The 20,803-nt window shown below is 35.3% G+C and overlaps 4 protein-coding genes and 1 long non-coding RNA gene across 6 annotated transcripts; 2 read left to right on the top strand and 3 right to left on the bottom strand.

Annotated features, from left to right (window-relative positions):
• Positions 1-1,517: 1,517 nt before the first annotated feature.
• On the top strand, positions 1,518-7,714 carry LOC117616367. Of its 2 annotated transcripts, XM_034345672.1 has the most exons (5): positions 1,518-2,016; positions 2,099-3,370; positions 5,407-6,212; positions 7,036-7,350; positions 7,449-7,714. In XM_034345672.1, exons 1-3 carry the CDS (start codon positions 1,580-1,582, stop codon positions 6,011-6,013), a joined length of 2,316 nt encoding a protein of 771 aa, XP_034201563.1. In that variant the 5' UTR covers positions 1,518-1,579; the 3' UTR covers positions 6,014-6,212; positions 7,036-7,350; positions 7,449-7,714. The 2 variants fall into 2 exon arrangements, with proteins under 2 accessions (XP_034201563.1, XP_034201571.1); XM_034345680.1 differs by lacking the exons at positions 7,036-7,350; positions 7,449-7,714 and having other exon boundaries at positions 2,099-3,353; positions 5,407-5,506.
• Positions 6,284-7,265, bottom strand: LOC117616382. The gene is made up of 2 exons (XR_004584131.1): positions 6,965-7,265; positions 6,284-6,577 (listed from the first exon to the last, which is right to left on the bottom strand). It is a non-coding gene; the product is annotated as an uncharacterized LOC117616382 (long non-coding RNA).
• A 6,286-nt stretch (positions 7,715-14,000) lies between the features above and the next one.
• On the top strand, positions 14,001-14,992 carry LOC117626729 (homeobox-leucine zipper protein HAT22-like). Its single transcript, XM_034358584.1, has 3 exons — positions 14,001-14,348; positions 14,511-14,590; positions 14,695-14,992. Exons 1-3 carry the CDS (start codon positions 14,001-14,003, stop codon positions 14,990-14,992), a joined length of 726 nt encoding a protein of 241 aa, XP_034214475.1.
• Positions 14,993-17,859: 2,867 nt separating this feature from the next.
• On the bottom strand, positions 17,860-18,633 carry LOC117626819. The gene has a single exon (XM_034358660.1). It carries the CDS (start codon positions 18,631-18,633, stop codon positions 17,860-17,862), a length of 774 nt encoding a protein of 257 aa, XP_034214551.1.
• A 1,046-nt stretch (positions 18,634-19,679) lies between these two features.
• LOC117626927 lies at positions 19,680-20,513 on the bottom strand. The gene has a single exon (XM_034358780.1). It carries the CDS (start codon positions 20,511-20,513, stop codon positions 19,680-19,682), a length of 834 nt encoding a protein of 277 aa, XP_034214671.1.
• Between the last annotated feature and the right edge of the window lie 290 nt (positions 20,514-20,803).

A 20,803-nucleotide genomic window follows, 5' to 3' on the forward strand; every position in this document is an offset into this window, starting at 1 on the left:
GTAAATTTAAATGCTATTCAAGCAGACATTGCAATCTTTACACACTTTGAACCTTAACCAAATATGTTTATGATTGGTCAACTGCTAGTCATGTAAAATCATAACTAAGAACACACACACAAAGCATAACAATCTGTACCTGCAAGCTTAGAAGATTACTAGTGACAACCTAGGCACTCAGAAGGACCTGTCAATCTAGGCATTCCCTGTGATAGCAACAGTTATGGTGAACGTGTGTGTAAACATCATACTCAAGTAAACAACAAATATCATATAATGATGACTAGTCAACCGCAAGAACACAAACCCAAAAAATAACAAAGCTGCAACCCAGAAATTATTCACCCAGAAACCCACCATTGAGAAAAACTGGGTCCATCAACCGATTAGGCAATCCACTAAGCAAAGAAGATTATTACAAAGGAAAACAAGCAAGCTCAAAAAATCCTAAATCTATTTAGGAAGATAAACTATACCCCTTTGTGCAATCTTCTTCTTCAACTTAGCAAAATCAACAGCTTAGTCCTTCATGACAATGACAGCTCATTCTTCAGCTCTTTCATCCCATGGCACCAGCTAGCCAGCTCAAACTCAAACAGAAACCAAATTTTGGATTCAAGGAAAAATGGCCAATTTCTTCAAGAAACCATACTCTTGAAGAAATCAATCTTGAATATGACCTAGATGTATATGAAAGAATGTTTGTTCTATCTAGATGCAAATTTCATATTTCAAAAGCAATTTTCGAAAAATCAATTTAGGAAACTCATAGATGAAAATAGTGGTGTTCTCTTTAGGAAGAAAATAGAGCAAAAGGATGGAAGAAACCTGTTTAAAACCTCACCTCAAAATTGCCGGCTGCCAAATAAGGAATCATTTGGCTTTTACCCAAAATTCTTAGGTCAGAATAGTACACATGGCAACTGAGAAAATTGGCAGAATAGGACAAAAAAGTTTGTTAGGATCCAGCTGGAAATCCTATAGATGCAAAGGATGACTAGTCAAACAAGATGACTAGTCATAATCTTAAGAAATCTAATGAATGCAATATGATGCAATGCACAAATTACCTTTGCCAATATGATTGATCTTTCATAAGATAGTAGCCAGATAAGAACACTTAGAGAAACTATTCTTAATATAAACTTGAGTTTGGGTAATTATAATGTATGTCTTATTACAATATTGTCAAGGGAAGCTAAAGGAAAAAACTCAAAATGCATACACTTAACATGATGTCTTAGAAAGATATGGTTTGACAAGACGAAACCATTCTATTTTTGTTTTCATCTCACGATCCGAACAGTCATTTTTTGGGTTATCATTCAAATGTTCCCCCTACAAAAAGATTAGCCAAATCAATAAATAAACACAATGTTTTTTATAAATAAAAAAATGCATATATTGTCGGGCTAATTTTGTTGAGAATGATAGAAAAATAAAATGAAACATCACCAAATAAGTAACGCATGCCCAAAACAAAACAGGAAAAGAGAAAACTAACTAAACGAGCAAAATAAGCAAAGCAACGAAAGGTCTTTTGTTGCTGTTTGTCAAATCCCTCGTCTTTTGAACAAAAATGAAGAAGCATTGCAGCAAAAGAAAAAGGAAACCGGAATCCGATGACATTAGCGACGACGCCGCTTTCGCTGTCGTACTGGCAGCCCTGTCGTCTCCAAACCCCAACTCCCTCCGACCCTTAATCAAGAAATGCCTGAACAAACTCCGAAACTCCCTCACCAATCCCATCCTCTCTCTTCTCCCAGCTCTCCTCACTTTCAAGTCCCCCACCATAGCTTCCCGTGCCGCCGAGATGGTGGGGTCCGCCGCCCTCGAGTCCTTGGACATGAACCAGAGGATTTCTTCCGATGCTGGCATCATCAATGGCTTGCTAGCCGCATTGGGTAGCTCCAAAACCAGACTTCCAGCGGCTGCCTGCCATGCCCTTTTGGATTTGTGCACTACTTCGGTCGGACGACGTCGTTTTGCTCATTCATCTGCACTTCCCAGGCTTCTGTGAGTATGCTGACACTAATCTCGCTTTCGTTTGTTTTTCTTCTTTTTCAATTACTTGACTTGACATGTGATAGGTTCTTAGTTTTGGGTTTCTTCAGGTTCATAAGTCTTCAATGATTTCAGTGTCTTTGTTCTCTGTCTCTGTGGATAGTGAAGGTATTACCTCTCTGAATATTGGGTTTGAGGAAGATGAACTTCCAGTTCTACTTCTTAACGCTGCAATCATTCTCATCAACACCTGTAATATTGAACAATTGGAGAACATCCCAACAAACCTCTCCCAAGCGTTCTTTGCCTTTATGAGAAATCTGTGGGCAAAAGTGCGTAATGAGATGTTACAAAAAAACCCATTGGAGTCCACACAAGGGGAAAACTTGTACATTAGCAACATTAGAATAAGTCATATGGCTGAAAGCCTGTTTAGGCTTTCCATTTGTGCTTCTCACCGTACCAAGCCTTTGCCCTTTCATGCGGTTGAAAGGGGTATATTTGGTTTCTCTGAGTCTGGTTTTAAAGATTTCATGTCGAACCACTGGGAGGTGTCACCCTTTCTTGTGCGACGGGGGCTGTCAGAAGGGGATTTAGTTGAGGAGGATGATATTTTTGGTCCATTTGTAGGATTGCTAAACTCAACAGGAAAATTTCCTTCCTTTCTTTCTTCTATGCTTCCGAAGATGGTTTCTTGTCTTCCTATTTCTTCAGATGAATTGAACATCCTTACTTTCCTGGAAGAGGTGAAAATTAAATTGGGTTGTCCTCTAATCTGCCAGCAGGACGTTCGGGTTCTAAGAACAGACAGCCACCTGAAGAGGGAGGTGCATTTCTTTCAGGAGAATTTGAACTCTTGCTGCATAAAAGATCCCCATTACTTTACTATTGAGGAAGTTTTAAAATGCCAAGAAGCATACAAAGAGGGTTATACAATTGCACTCCGTGGAATGGAGTTTCGCTTTGAGAATCTTGCTGCCATTGCAAATGAATTAGCATCTCTCTTTGGTCAGCCATCAGTTGGTGTCAATATGTACTTGACACCACCTAATTCCCAAGGTTTGGCTCGTCATTACGATGACCATTGTGTGTTTGTATGCCAACTTGTTGGGACTAAGCAATGGAGACTTTTTCCTCAATCAAATGTGCAGTTACCTCGATTGTATGATACTCTTGATCGGCTACATGATTCAGAAGTTCAGAATTCAATGGCTGAATGCAAACAATTTTTGCTGAGGGAAGGTGATATTTTGTATATTCCAAGAGGTATTCTTCATGAGGCATGCACTGAAAATCTTAGTTTTGATGGATCTGATGGCTATTCCTTACACCTTACACTCGGCATCGAGGTTGAACCTCCTTTTGAGTAAGTTATGAATTGATGTTGAGAATAAAATAATATCTAATGATGATCAATTTTCTTAAATGCAACAGCCTTGGCTTATTTTATCAAATATATGCATGAAATGACTTGCAAATCCTATGCATAGTCCATGAGAGTCAAATATAGGACCATTGATTACCTGGTTACTGATCTCAAAGTTGCAACCAACTGCTCTAGTTTAGAGTCCATTCGTCCTTGTAATATGAAACATTGTGCATTTGCAGATATTATTTGTTTAATTAGTTGTTCATTTAAATATTAATGGGTATGTTGTTTTGTGGCCAGTATATGATTGATAGAACATTAACAAGTAGGATGTTTATTCGGTAGATACATGATTCATTATGTTGCAGAGTATGGGGGAGGGTATGGGTAAACAATATTTTTTAAAATCATAAATCAGCTATATAGTCTTTAGAATTATTTGTTTTTTCTCCTCTTAGTTGGAATTTTTTTCAGGATTATAAGGGCATGTTGCAATGACGCTTGATTCAATGCCTGACCTACAACTTATACAATAAGATCTAAATAGAGGGGATGGGTGACCTATTCTAAATGTCTTGTGTGCATGAACATTACCTGTTTATTACAAAATATCTTGTACTTTTGTTTTTTGTATATGTCTATAATAATAATATTCTGTTTCAATACCGAGCTTGCCTATACTTCTAATACCAGTAAAAATCGGATTATTAGCATCTCAAGGATGCTCAATGAATGAGCTAGTAATTGTCTGGGGTCCTGCTAACTGTATCCCTATCCACTTTACCTCAAGACCCCAAGAGCTGTCACTGAGTCCTAAGCATTTGTGGGTACAACTTTTCTGCAGCAAGGGAATTTGATCTGTTAATCATTAAGAATGAGACTTGGGTCATCACAAGAGTTGGTCAATTATACAAACCATTGGAATTGTCAAGAACTCAATGATTTTATGTTCTAGTGAACTTTAATTCTTTGATTGACAATAAAGCTTTTTTATCTGCTTCTTTGTCTCTATGCTGTTGGTGAAGTAGATAGTCATGAAATTCTGAAATACAGCCTGTTGTGGCCTAATGGTGTCATATGGTTCAAGTTGGTATCATTGATATATCAGTGATACGTTGTGAAATTATACTTGATGTTTTGATTTTAAAATTTTCTGTCTCCCCCTCTGTCCCAACTCCACCTTCTCTCTCAGCTCATACAATTTTTTCAAATTTCTCCAAAAAGGCCAATTTGATATTATGGTCCTTGCACACGTCAAAATAATTCTGTTACATTTTGATATGACTGTCTTCTGTATAGACTGGAAAATATTTTGATTGCCTAAAATAATTTTTCTTTGAAATATGTTTTTGAGGCTCAACAATGCATGTGGGCTGATCCACATTCGTGAACAAATCATATGGTATCGATTAGTAGACATCTTTTTCTACAAGACAGAGAGACAAGTTCTTGGACCCCATGTGCATGGAAAAGCTGATGCCTTGACGTGCCTTATTTAATGTAATATTGGAGTATATTTCAATTTTTACCTTAACACTAAAGATGTGTCATAATCTACGTTACATAGAATAATACAATGAAACTACACATACACGTGCACGCATGTGAATATCAAATTGATACTTCGTGATTATTGTTTACCACCAGGCTGTGATGTGTGTGATTACTATAAGTCAAGCACACACGTATTGAAAATGTATTTTAATTTTGCTGTGATTACATCTAAGCTATTGCTCTGTGAGTTCATCTCTATTTCACATAGGTTGAAGAAAGTGAAGTTGATTGTCATTCTGTTTTGAATTTGAATGTGCGTACAATGTTTGGTCAAAATGTAGTTTTAATCCACTTAAATATTGCCCATTAGACTCTTTTTTTTTTTTTTCACTCTTGGATTTTTTTTTATAAAAAACCTCTTTGTTTCAAATAAATTGATAAATCTGAAATCACAAGAAAAAATAAATATATGGTGATGAAGATTAGTATTAAACCTGCTACACTCTCTCACATACTCCGCTTCTCATTTTTAAATGCAGGTGGGAGGGATTTATTCATGTTGCATTCTTCAGTTGGAACGAGAACCAAAAACAAGCTCATAATTCTTTTGAGTCTTCGTCTGGAATTATTCATGATATATGTGTGAATTTGTTGCATGCTGCCATTGGGATGATCGGTGATTCTGATTCTACCTTTCGGAAGGCTTGCTTGGTTGCTTCAGTTTTTTCGCAATCACATACCCTTAATTGGCTTGATTTGAATCAGAGAGTCATTTTTTGTCAGCTGATTGACAAAATTAATACAGAGTCACACTTCTTGGAAGTGTTCACGAGCATAGAATTAGCAGTTCATAAAAACAAAGATCCATTCCAACGAATTAGATGGCTTGGATCTCTGAATCTGGAGGAGGAAAGCAGCCCAAATCATGACCAGTATATGCCTTTGATGGGAATGAAAAACTTGTTGTCATTATGTATTCAACACAAAGACAAGGTAGAAGCTGCATTCCAGCAGCTAAGATCTAGGTTTAGTAGTGAGGTGATATTTGAGGATGCAATAGAGAGCTATAAGATACTGCTAGAGAAATATAGGAAGGCCAGAAAGCAATATATGAATGGAATGGTTTCACTCCATTATGAATTATGAGTTACCTCACATGTTAGCTACCAGCTATCTGTTCTCAATTATAGCTAGTTCCAACTCCGTGAGGACCTGATGGACAGGAATGGATCAGCTACTTCTTGCACATTGAAATCTGATTCAACATGTTAATGAACCAGCTTCATACCAAATGTAACCAGCTTATGGTTAAAGTGTCATCGCCTTCTATAACTACAGCTGAAAGGTATGTAATGCATCACTCTTGACTAGGATTTTATTCTTCGGAACAACAGCTATGTAGGTAAAGGGAAATGATAAAAAGAAACATGAATACTGCACTGATAGTAAGGACAAATTTCATCAGTTCTTCTTTCTGATTATCCCATATTTAATGTATTGATGAGATATATAAATACATATCTGCATACATCTCAATCAAGAAGGCTAAGCAAGAGTCTATGGCTTGGGATGTCTGGGTGTTGGATGAGTAGTCACTCCATGGTAATCAATGTGATAAATAAGCTCGTCTAAATCGCTGTTGCTGTTTGCATATTTAGTTGCTACAGGAATTTCTTCAACCGTCGATGTTTCTGACTTTCCATCAATGACCTGCATGTAGCACAACCTCAATGATGATTTTGGATAAGAGTAGAATATAAAGACAATTATTTATTTAAGAAAAAGTTCAGATAAATTATCTTAACCGAATTACATAGTTGTAGGCTACAAACTCGAAAATGAAAATAATATGTCTGAAACTAGCAGATTGTTCAGGAACTGCACATCATGATTATTAACCCATTGTGTCGTCTAAAGTGAATAACATGCTTGAGCAGGATTCATTTTCAAATAGAATTTGGCATGCTGTCTGAGAACTGAGAACAGATCCAATTCGGACCTTATATAATAGGTCAAGTTTCTCTCAGGAAAAACTTTCTGAAATGCCTGAAAATTTGGAAGGAGAATATTATTCATTTATTTGAAAGAAAAACCTACCTTGAGTTTTTGATAGACATGTTTGTTGTTGGTCAATGACATGCTTAATTTTCTCATGGGTTTCCTTCCAGGGAGAAAAGCTAGAGAAGAGGAACTGATATTGTGGGAAGAAAAATAGAGAACTGCGATGAGGAAACATAAGATGATGATGTACAAAGATTTCATCATTTATACAGCTGAAATGAAAACTTGCTATACTTGGAGAGGGAAAAGTTGGAGCACCAATATATATAGTGCTTTGCAGTGCAAGAGAGAGAGAGAGAGAGAGAGAGAGAGAGAGAATTATTGATGAAGGGACTGGGGAAACATGTCTGAGCCCATGCTTGTGATTCTGCTGCTTATGAAAAGGAGAGAGGCCAAAAACCAACCCAGAAGAGTGTAGACAGGTTTGTCCCCGTGCTGTTTCCAAATTTACTCACTTTGAAGACTCACTTGTGGCATTCTAACCGTGAAAAGTAAGTCCTTTTTCCCTCTGGTGTCGCAGGGCAGGCAGGCAGGTAAAGAGAAAGAAAACTGAATTCACGTTTGTGTTTCATAACAAACAAAGCCACTCACGATTGAATCATCATCCATGTTTTGTCCTCATCAATAACGGCTATTTTTGGTCATGTCACTCTTTGCCTCTTGCCCCCACTCTCTCAATATTTTGATTGTTGGAGGCATCTTTTTTTGCTTTTGTTTTTGTTTTTCAATATGCAATTTCGGATGGTTTTATTATCAAATCAATCCCTGGCCCTTGATGTGGTTTCATCATTCATATTTCCAGTTTATATTTCATTTATATAAAAAAAAAATTAGCTTTTACCAAACAATCGGTGTTCCATTTTTACTGCCCGCAGAGTGTAGATTTCAATATGAGCTTTCATATTTATTTCTTTAGGCAAAGAGTTGCCTAAACCCATCAGAGATTCTCCACAAATCGCAAGACTTGGTACAGATTCTTTACTATGATTTTGTAGTGGCTATGAGTCAAGGGTCTTAAAGCTTGGTGCATTAATTTTAGGCTTTGATCGAGAAGTGTCTGTCAATTTAAGATCAAATCTGTGGCCCTTTTGGTAGGGTCTGATGGAAAAACTCTCACATAAAGTCCAAGGGAGTCTACCTGAGTCATTAGTTTGATAAAAACGAACAATGCTATTTGTACAACATTTACTTATTAATTTTACATTTTATATATATAAAAAAGTAAGTAATAGTTTATGCTACAATAAAGAGGGGGGTTTCTAACACACACATTAATAAAGTGTCGTGTGAGTTCGAACTTGATACCACTGATTTGTAAATCAAAGTCTATTTTCACTTTGACTAGATTCCGTTTGCCATCAATTTTACACCTTCTAAACAAAGAATAGCTGATCAAATTTGTCTAACAGTAGTGAGACTGCTCTGTGATGCAAGTCCTTCTCGGCGCGACCTCATATTAACCGCTGTGGTTCACCAGCAATCAAATGGACTTTTTAGTTTTATCATTTGACAGCCCAAATTTATAGAACATCCCTCATATCTATCCATCCATCATGGGCCTGTGGCTTTAGCATTGGGCTAACAACAACTTACCACAATGGCTATAAATGACTTGAATCAAGACGAATATCATTGGTCAATGAGATCTAGTTTAATTGAAAATAATATTGACTTGAAAACCAGTGATCTTAGGTTTGAATTTCATGTCACTTTGGCAGTGTGTTTGAGAAAATCCCCTCTCCTTTCTTAACTTTGGTAAAAAAAAGGAAAAAAAAAAAAAAAAAAAGTCAAATGTCATTGCATTCAAACTTATTTATCTAAGTTCATTTGACTCGTTTCATCTACGAGTTGTGTTTGAAAAAAAGCTAAAAATAAGTCTAGCTTATTGTAAAGAAAGTGGTGAAGCCCACATAAAGAAAAGAAGGAAATAATAGTCAAAAGATTAATGATGATATTGGGTAATGAAGCCATCCAATTTGCCTATAAATAGGCTTGCTCATTCAATTGTAGAACACACCAACAAAGAAGAGAGGAACGAAAGGAAGAGTGAGAGGAAAGAAAAGAGAATGAGTTCTATCTGAGAGGAAATTCTGTCAGTGTAAACATCACAAGTGCAAATACAATTCTACTCATAATATTTAGTGGTACTTTTCATACTCTGATTATTTTATTTTTATAACACAGCTCAAGTTATAATAATAAGAAGATGGCCTGATTATATAACATGATCTTCAAGCTGTGCAAAGTGGTCAATCATGAATAATTTTTTAAATATAAAATGTAATATTTAAGAATGAAATACATTTTCCTAATGAAGGTTCGTCGCCACAGGTATATGGCGGCGAAATTTGCCAGGTTTTAAATTTTTGTTATAAAAATAGTATAGCCGGACGGCTATACTTTTAAAAAAAAATTGACGGCTATACTATTTATTAAAAAACAAAAGAGACCCGCCTAGCAATTAGGCGCCATTAGGGGTGGGCATAAAAACCGATAAACCGATCAAACTGACTGAACTAAACCAAACCAAACCGAAAAAGGGATTTTTTTGACTAAACCGAAAAAGTCATCTATAGACCTGAACCGAACCGAAGGACCACGGTTCGGCCTTCAGTTCCAAATTTTTCAGAATCGGTGGACCTGAACCGAACCGGACAATATTTAAATATATATATATATATATATACGTTACACGTGGCGTCGTTTGATTGGCCAAAAAATAGTTTCATGTGAGACATGTTTGCTTCCAACATCACACTCAACCTTCCATGACTTGCTTGCCATAGATGGGGAGATTCGGGAGTTGTATAGATATGATGTTACAATTCCTATTGAAGAACGGACAGCCATGGATACTCTTTTAAATGATATGGCAGCATCAATGAAGAAGAAATATGATAAATATTGGGGTGAACTTCATAAAGTGAACCCATTCTTGATGATAGGAGTTGTGATTGATCCCCGATTCAAGCTTCGCAATTTGAAGCACATCTTTGAAGAAATATTTGAAAATGATCCTACTTGTGATAGATTGGTGGCTCAAAAGACAAATGAGGTGAAACAACTTCTTATGAATATGTATGAAGTGTATAAGCCTAGTAGTAACAATATGGGTGCTACTAGTACTACCAATGAGAGTGGCGGTAGTACTAACAATGAAACCGACTCTTCTTTGGTTTTTGGAGGTCGTAAACAAAAAACCATGATGGAAAAGTGGAAAAAAATTCAACAAGAGAGTGAGAATGTGGTTATAACACATGAAGTGGATAGGTACTTGTTGGATCCACTTGAATCCATTGATGAGGAGTTTGATATACTAGGGTGGTGGAGAATAAATGGGCTCAAGTATCCTACTTTGGCATCAATTGCAAAGGATGTGCTTGCAATCCCTACTTCCACAATAGCTTCGGAGTCTTGTTTTAGCACAAGTGGGAGAGTGATTGACTCGTTTCGAAGCTCATTGTCTCCTAGGATGGTTGAGGCTTTGATTTGCTCTCAAAATTAGATAAGGTCCGAAGATATATCTTCATTGCAATATGTGCCAAGCATTGAGGAGATGGAGTTCTATGAATCAATTGAAATGGGTAATATTTTCATTTCTATAAGTATATTTGAATCCGATTATTTTCTTATTTTTATGTGTTCTAACTCAAATTGGTTTGATTTATTTTATTATATTTTGTAGAAATGGGGAGTAAAACATCCACTACAAATTTGAATAAGACTCTCCCTTCTTAGTGTGATGAAGATATGTTGGAAGATATTTTTCTTGCATCCTATTTTAATTATGATTTGTTGATGGTGAAACTTTGTGTTAATTCTTTTAAGTGTTGTGTAGGTTGCTTTTTAAGGTTTTGGAAGAATGGATGAAGCAGATTTTTTGCAAGGATGTTATCTTTATGTGTATTTTTGTGATGGGTTGTAATCTTTAATTTCATAAGTTTAATTTGGATTGCTTGCTTTATTTGTGTATTATTTTTTTTGTCATGGTTTGTAAGAGATTATATTTCCTTTCCTTGCTTGGTTGGTTGAATGTGTGAATGTAAGATTCATTTAGTTGTTTAGAAACTTAGATTGGAATGATGGATTTTTATAGGTTGAATTTGCATAATTTCAGGTTTTGAAAGAAAAGTAAAAAGTGATTTGGGCTTGTTCATAAGAACTTATTAGGTTTTGGCCATTTGACAACAAAAAATGGATTTTGGCTGAAAGTAAATCTGATTTGGGCTATTTTTTACTGAAATTAAATCTGATTTAGGCTTTTTTTGGCTGAAAGTAAGTATACATTAGAAACATTTGGAAGGCTAATAAGAGCATGAAAATGATAAGTATGAAACAATATTGTGTTTGGCTTGTTTGAAATTTTATTCTTTTTTTTTTCCCCATCAAATTTTTGGACTATGAAGCACTGCAATTTTCTTATAACCCCCGTGTTCGTATATGCATACAATACATTTTTAACGCTGTGATAAATATGCGTTTAGTATTTTTTTTCTCATTACACTACGATACAAATCGTGATAGCAGGTTGACAAGCTCTACCATGTGTGGTCATGGTAATATATAATTTTTATTTTTATTTATAAGTTTCAGAGTCTTTTATGAAAGAAAAATAAAATCACAAGCTCTTATAATAGATTGATAATCTTGAAAAGTTGAGTTTACCCAAATTTGGAATTTCATCAATGTCATTATTATTAGGCAACAAGAAGTCATCGTGATTGACAAACGCAGTGCATAGTTGATCATGCTTCAAATCCAAAGAAAGTTTGTAATCGAAAAGTCTTGAACACTCCAAAATTTTAGCCATGAGGGCTTCAAATGAGTGCCCTAGCTAGCTTCCCTTCTTGTGTATGATTTGTCAATAAGTCATGGAAGCTACTTTTTACAAAATTGAAGCCCTCATGGCTAAAATGAACTTTATTTCTAAGAAGAACAGATCAATACAATCAACATCACTTCCTCACTAAGTTGCCTAACTAAAGAACCCTAACAACAATGTGTTAGTTAAGTAACCAACTGATTAATGAAATCGCACCTCAACAAATAAGTAAGCAGCCCAATTAACCCATGATTAGCTCACTAAGCACCTTCTTTTGATGACCACAATGTTGAATAGGACATGTATATGGATCAAGTATACTTATCACAATCACTTAATGAGCAACCCTTATTTTAGTATATAGCCTCCCTTCCTATTAAGTCATAATGTTAACTTCAAAGTTAGGCTGACGGCGCATCCCTAATATGAAAACATGTTGCTGCGTAGAGCCGTTCCAGTTATTTATGACATTAATGCCGCACTTTTCTGATAGAAATAGAATGACCAATCATGTCAAAGATTTATGTATATATAAATTACAATATTCCTTCTATTAAAGTATCTTTCAAATAATTTCATTTGAGAAATACCCTTTAAAGTACTGTACGAATTTTTTTTTTTCAACGATTCAAACAATCTAATTTTTAGGTCTTCATTCATATATCATCTTTGCAAAAAATTAGATAAATAAGAAACCGTTTCGAAATCCAATTGTGTCCTACAAAATCAATGAACATGGTGCTTCAAGAAAGTACTAAAATTTCAATAATTCAATTGAGTGGTTAAATGATATTGCATTCAAGTGATTTTTTGTAGAGATGATCTTTGAATGAGTATCTACAAAATAGAAAGTTGGGATTAGTGAAATACAATACGGAGTGGGCCCTACAAAAGTGTCTCTCAGTTATTCTCTTATTCGGATGTCCGCATATTATTATTGTGTGGATGTCATTATAAATAGATAAGAAATTAGGGAGGGATAATAGAAAATACATGGCGTCCGCACAATAATAACGTTCGGACGTTAATTATATATATATATATTTATTTATTTATTTATCCTTTTTCTTTTGTCCAAATTATTGTCTATTTTGGTCCCATCCCTCTTTAATTAGAACCATATCCGCTAAAAACCAACTAATTGAAAATCGATTAGCAAATATTTTATTTTCATCATCATCATCATCATTATTTTAGCTTAATCAAGCACATTGAGTTTATTTATTTGATATCTATACTATACGGTTTTCTGTTTGACTAACTTTTAGTCAAGATGATACGTAGGTCATCATGACGATATTCGCACTTCAAGAAATGTGCGATGTCCTCCTCCCACCCAGCCACATGCAATGTAGTTTAACGATCTTGATTTAGATTTGTCATCAAATCCTATAGGTTACAGTTCAAAGATCATTCTTACAATATACCAACCTATATATATATATGAAGCTTCTGGTAATCTAAACTGTAGACAAACACAACTTAGTTGACAAAATTAGAAGATTTTTAATTACAATGCAACATGCTGAGTATCTAATTAAGTGACAAATATAATGGCTAAATGCGATCATGCTTCTTCAGCTACACGTTTAGGTTACATTGTGATTTATAAGATCGAGAATCTTCTTTGTGATGTTGTTTATTGATTAAAAAAAATAGAAAATAATAATGGTGGCTTGAAGGGGGTTTCTAAAAGATTGACCCAAGTTGGAGGAATGGCACTTGCACTTTTTAGTGTTTCTAAACGTCTGAATCTCTCATTGTGTTTGGTGGGGGAACCGAAATTCTGCAAATTATTGAATATGCGTTATTTTTATTTTTTATTTGTGAGTGGACATGAGTATTTAGAACAAGAAGTTGGACCAAGGAAAGACTCAATTGTTGTTATGAGAAGTCAACTTTGTGGAAGGGAAAGAAAAGTCCTGGTGATCATTACGCCATGGAAGTCCTGAAGTCAAAACAAAATGTGGCATTGAAATTTGAAGGAGGTTCTGGTTTCCTAAAAGGAGTCAAAATTTTAACGCATTCCTTTATTCTATCATAATAATATTAATATACTCTACTTTTCATTGGTACATTAAAACGGGTCATTTGGTGTAATTCCTCAATCAAAAATATTATGACTAATAACTGATTGAAATTCAACTCCCACAATAAAATCTCTTTCAAATCCCCTCTTTCCCATTTCACAATTATATTCATCTCTCTCTCTCTCTCTCTCTCTCTCTCTCTCTCTCTCAATTCTGAAACATGGGTGGTGATGAGGAAGCATGCAACACAAAGCTAGCTCTTGGACTTGGTGTGGGTGAATATGCTTCAAGGCAAGAGATGAGGAAAAAGGAAAATCCTTCGGTTTCCTTAGACCTCTCTTTTGCGCTTTGCCCAAAACAGGAGGTTGCTAGCTTGGGTTATCACATGGAAAATCGATCGAGTTTGAGGGCAATGGATGAAGATGAAGAAAGTGAGAGAAGTATTGGTACAAATAACAAGAGTATTATCATGAACAACAAAAATGGTGTGAGAAAGAAACTGAGGCTCACAAAAGAGCAATCCACCTTGCTGGAAGAAAGCTTCAGCCGCCATAGCACCCTTAATCCGGTACACATCTTTCATTTCAGCTGAGATTTAGGCATGCTCTTGATTTAGCTTAACCTCTAATTAACTAGAGATTGTCAAGAACTGCTACATAAATATTTTAGTTCCTTATTTATTTTGTTTAACTTTTGAGTTCTTAATTAATATTGGGACTAAATTATGTAGGCCCGGAAACAGTCACTTGCTGAGCAATTGAATCTGAAGCCAAGACAAGTCGAAGTTTGGTTTCAGAACAGAAGAGCAAGGTGACTCGTCTGAGCAAAATGCTCTCTTGTCAAACAGTCTGACATATTATATATATTGTCTATAGACACGACAAATTAAACGAACGAATATCCATATATTGCAGGACAAAGTTGAAGCAAACAGAAGTAGACTGCGAGTTCTGGAAGAAACGCTGCGAAAGTCTTGGCGATGAGAATCGTAGGTTGAAGAAAGAATTGCAGGGGCTAAAATCGTTAAACAAGAATGAGGCATCGCCATTGTACATTCAAATCCCAAAGGCTACAATGCTTTCAATGTGTCCATCTTGTGAGAGGATGGTAAAAGCTCATCACCATGACCAAGCAGCTGCAAAGAACACAGAAGATGTCACTGTGGTCCGGAAGAGTAATAAATTGCAGGGCGGCTTTGACGGTACAAATTAACTAGAGAGATTTGGAGGCTATAGCTTCATAGCCATAACCATAACTTTATATACAAGTGCAAGAAATTAAGCAACAAAAGCATTGATCATGTTGATCAATCAACAACTACCCACATGACTAAATTGAATACATGTGTTTCCAGGGAGGGAAGGGGGGGGGTGGTGGTGGTGGGGGTTGCTAATTAGAAAATAGGGTAGCTAGAAAAAGAATTCATGTTATATTATAATTTCCTTTACAAGGATGTATTTGATTTGCAAGCACCTTTTTTTTTTTTTTTTTTAATATGTATAATTTTTTTTTTTTTAACCATATCAACTCCCTCACAAGCACAATTGTAAGGTATAGGACCTTGGTATTGATATTCTTTTGGCATGTTTTTTCTGTTCTCTAATCATTCTAGGAAATGAGGATATGTCTCTTTCAATCAATCTTCTTTTTTGTTATATAAGGTATTTAATTTTTCAATTCACATTGTTATGATTTGTATCTGATCTCCATTTATGACCAAACTATGCATTCACATATTATATATTCCTCAAGAACTCAGTGATACATAAAATCGATCTGCACATATTAAACTACGATTTTCTAGTAAAATAAGGAGGAATGCCTTTTTTTTGAGTGATGAATTTCTCACTTCTATTTTGTCCACTTACACTCTCTTTTGTTCACTTACACCCTCTTTTGTTTTTCAATACTTTTTACTATAACAAAAAAGCGCATGTAAGTAGACAAAAGAAGAGTGAGAAAATCGGCTTCTTTTTTTTAATAATACAAGCGATATTGGGAAAGGGAGGGTTTTCTCACACACACTATTAAGGTGTCATGGGGGTTTGAATTTGAGACCACTGGTCTGTAAATCAAAGTCATTTTCCCCAGAATTACACCCCGTTGGTGGAGGAATGACTTCTTCCATGTAAGGGTAAGGAATCAAATATTTTCCGTTGAATATTAACCAAGATGATGAGTCAAGAGTTGTCTGGAGTTACTGGTGCAGTCGTTAATTTTTTATGGAACTTTACCAAATTTGATTACTTGGTGCTCATGAGGAAAATAATTCACAAACTATCAAGGACCCGTAACGCACATTGCATTCTATTTATCCTGTACTTTATTATAATAAAGTGGAAAATAAAAAATAAAAAATTGGAAAAGTAACGGTGGGTTAATTTAATACTCAAGACTTCCTAAACAAACAGTAGAAACTTTAATTAGATTCTTTTTTATATTATCTGAAAACATTAATTCGATTCTAAAGAGTATTGTGATGGAGAATAAACTATAAAATGCAATGATGGATTGTCCTATACTATACTAACCTACTACACATGTATCACTGAGTTCGATTTCCTCTCTTTCAATATCGTTTATATTTGTTAAAAAAAATTATCAATAAATTGAATAACTCAATCTCATCTTGTTACAATTGTGTGTATAATTATCATAGACACCACGTATTTGACATTGAAAGTGCACCTCAAACATCAAACAAATGGCACATCATGATAGATATATATATATATATATATATATATATATATATAAATTCACAAGATAATAATTACTTTTGCATCTCACTTATGACGTATTGTATGTGTCAAACCCAACTTGAAGTCTTCAATGTAACCCCACCTCTGTTGGATGTGCAAATTAAGTAGCGAAAGCATTTATATATTTCCCAACCATAATTTGAGAAAATGAGACTAAAAACAGCAACAAAGAAAGAAGTCAAGAATTTTATTTTCTACTTTTTACAACAAAGATCATCCTACTCTCAAAAGTTACTTTAACCTAGGGCTGGAATTTTAACCTAGGGTGGGAAAACATTATTAGAAGTTGAAGTCAAGAGGGTTTCAAACCCTTGACCTCCAACTCATATGGTCAACATTTTATCACTGCACCAACATACTTCCTTGTTTAAATAAGATATTATTAATGTATTTAAGAGATCAATCGGATAGAATTTTAAATAAAAAATTTTAATTGTTAGACTTACCACTCTAATTTTTTAAGAAAAAACACGAAGAATTTACATGTCCAAGTTAACTAAAAATTTATCATTCGAGATAAATAAATGATATCAATATAAACTTCAATATTAAAAACAATATAAAATTTAAGGCTAGGGCTATTTCATTCAATTCTAAAGAAAAAAAATCAAAGAGGTCTTACAAAATTGAGTTTATAGTGAGGGACAACGTGACGATATAGTGAGCGACAACGTGAGATGCAAAAAGCAAGTTTATGAAAAAAAAATGGGTTAAATTGAATTTTGAAGAGCAAGATGGAATTCGGAACTATCTTTTTAAGGGGTGAAACAGTAATTAAAAGTTATGTGAATTGTACTCGGGCATTAAATTCAAGGTTGGATCATTGTCCTTGAAAGAAAACTGCAACTTAAATAGAAGTCTGTGAATTGTTGGCTTTATATTGAATTAGTAGGTACAAAAACATGTACCACATGTCTAATGAACAGAAAAATCATTAATTTGTGCAGTAAGAAGTGAAATAATTGACAAAAAAGAAAAGTTATAGAGCTCATCATTTTCTTCAAAATTATTTGACTGTAGACATAGCCAAAATAGTTGGCAAGCCTCCTAATTAGCAGATTAAATGAATAAGGAGCCTCCTAATCACCATGATCTGGGTTTTATGTATGCTAATTAAACTACATATGTAGGGGTGGTTACCAAACCCAACAACTCTATATATCCACAATCTTCAAGGCTCTCTTTTTTTTTTTTTTGTTAAGTATTTGCAATTCATCCAATTAATTTCAAAAATAAAATTCAATACCCTTTTATTCATCAACTAGACAATTTAATTACATTGACAATTAAAGCACCAAAAAATCTTAACATGCAACATCAGTTTTTGGATGCTCTCAGCTTCTTTGCTTTTCTGAACCTAGCTTGCTTCTCTTCTTGCTGAATCAATAGCCGCTCTTTTTCATCCTCCTTCCTGCCAATCCTTTCACTTTTCCTCTCTTCTCTTAGAATGTCATCAAAGGTGGACACCATCACACTATCCTCATCCTCCTCTACCCTAAAGCGCTTACGATGTCTCTCCTTCTCCTTCATCACACAAGAAGGCTTCTTTGGCCTCTCTTTCTCTTCCGGATTTTGCTTTCTTACAATCTTCAAATCTCTCCCAGAACCTCTTCGTATCCCGCCGAAACCCGGATTTCTTTCTTCACTTGGCTTTGGGGTAGACTCTTTACCAAGTGCAGGTTCTCCTTTTGAAGATTTCGGAATTTCGGCATCGTCTGAGAACAAAAAGGAGTAATCCCGGGACTCTTTTATGCTTTTACACTTGAGTTTCAAATCGACAGGAATCTTGAGGCTCCTTTTACCCTGGTCTTGGGAATTTCGAAAAACCCTAGATGCCAAAACCTTTAACTCCGGCATTAAAGCTTTGCTTTCTTGAATCACTCTCTGCGCAATGGCATGGTGCGAGGGGCCAAAGAACGATCCGAAGTTGTCACAAGGCATCTTGTTCTTCTCATGAATCGAGCCGTCACGAACAGACACCACCACCTCCTCGGCATGATTGTTTCTGATGCGTTGTTTGAGTTGCTGCCTTAGTTGAAGAAAGTCCAATTCCTTCTTCGTAGAAGAACGGAAGATCAATCGTGCCCCCATCTCTACAATATTCAAACCCTAACTTGGTTACAAAATCACAGGGATGATGATGATGATGATGAAAGGAAGAGAGTGTGTTTATTGTGATTTGCAAAGGGGCCAATTCTCTATTTATACATGAGCTTTGTCGGTTAGTGTTTCCAAATCCGACTAGGACTAGGAGATTTTATATATATATATATATTTTTGCAAGCCAGCTAAAAGAGCGCCTGTTTTTTTTTTGGGTTTCCATTTTTTCAAGTTTTGTAATCAAACTTTATAGGGGCAAAATGGAGAATTTCGGGAGAAAAAGGTAGGTCCCAATTAAATTCTCCATTTTGTCCTTAGTAGGAAAAGGAAAAAGAATGGTTGAATGGGTGATTGGTAATTTGGTATAGGAGGAACCGAAGTCTTCAATGTAACAGTTGTACTACAGTAAAGTAACCCACCTCTTTTCCATGCAATGTGCAAATTAAGTGGCAGAAACATTTATATTAACTAGACAAAATAAGCAGCTAAAGAGAGTGATGAATTGTGCTGACATGGCATGTGGGACTCGTTGGTTTTCTATGTATAAAGCTTGAAGCCATGTATGAAATATATATATATATATATATGTTTTTTTTTTAAAGAAATTTTAATTTATATACCAAAATAATTTTTTCAAATTTAAAAATTTTTAAAAATTTAAAACTGCAAGTTTACACTCTCTAAGAATTGTAGGATTTAAGTCCTCCATTTTTATTTTGATGATAAATAAAATTTCTCTCATATCATCGTCGAGATTCTTTAAAAGAGAATTGTAGACATTATATTGAATAGATAAGTATATACCCACATGGGCTCTCTTACTTAACATATGTATAGCTCATGTCTAACTACATATGACAGCCACATTAATTCAAATTCCTTTTTAATTTTTTTAAAGTATTTGAAATTCATAAAATACATCCTATTTATTTCAAAAACACAATGTGAATAAAAAAAAAGTACTTTTATTTATCAACTAGACAATTTAATTACATAACAAACAATTAAACCAGAAAAATCTTAATCCAAATTCAACATCAGATTTTGGATGCTCTCAGCTTCTTTGCTTTTCTCAACCTAGCTTGCTTCTCTTCTTGCTGAATCAATAGCCGCTCTTTTTCATCCTCCTTTCTGGCAATTTTTTCACTTCTCCTCTCTTCTCTTAGAATGTCATCAAAGGTGGACACCATCACAAAATCATCATCCTCCTCCTCCTCCTCCCTAAAGCGCTTACGACCTCTCTCTTTCTCCTTCATCACACAAGAATGCTTCTTTGGCATCGGATGTCTCTTACCATGAACTAGTCTCTCTTTCTCTTCCAGATTTTGCTTTCTTACAGTCTTCAAATCTCTCCCAGTCCCAGAACTTCTTTGTATCCCGAAACCCGAACCCGGGTTTCTTTCTTCACTCGGCTTTGAGGCAGAATCTTTACCAAGTGCAGGCTCTTCTTTTGAAGCTTTTGGAACTTCGGCATTGTCTGAGAACAAAAACGAGTAATCCCGGGACTCTTTGATGCTTTTACACTTGAGTTTCAAATCTGTCGAACGAGATTTTGTTGTGGCCGAGGCAGGAATCTTGAGGCTCTTTTTACCTTTGTCTTGGGAATTTTTAAGAACCCTAGATGCCAAAACCTTTAATTCCGGCATTAAAGATTTGCTTTCCTCGATCAATCTTTGTACAATGGAATGCTGCGAGGGGCCAAAGAAGGATCCGAAGTTGTCACACGGCAACTTGTTCTTCTTATCAATCGAGCCGTCACAAACAGACACCACCTCCTTGGCATGATTATTTCTGATGCGTTGTTTGAGTTGCTGCCTCAGTTGAAGAAAGTCCAATTCCTTCTTAGTAGAATGGACACAGAGTGCACCCATTTTTGCCCAACTGTTCATATTTAACCTAACTTGATTCGAAAGCAATATTTTCTCACAGTGATGAATGAAAAGGTAGAGAATGTGTTTATTGTGATTTTTGCAAATGGCCAATTCTTTATTTATACACAAGCCTTGGCGGTGCTAAGAGTATAGGTTTAGTATTTCCTAATCCGAGTAGGACTACCAGGAGATTTTTACTTTTCTTGCTTAACAAGTAAGGGTTGGTATTTCCTAATCCGGGAATCATTTTTCCCAAGCCAGCTAAAAGAACGCCTGTTTTTTGGGTGGGT

The sequence above is a fragment of the Prunus dulcis genome, chromosome 1, assembly GCF_902201215.1.
Source record: "Prunus dulcis chromosome 1, ALMONDv2, whole genome shotgun sequence".
Classification (NCBI taxonomy): Eukaryota; Viridiplantae; Streptophyta; class Magnoliopsida; order Rosales; family Rosaceae; genus Prunus; species Prunus dulcis.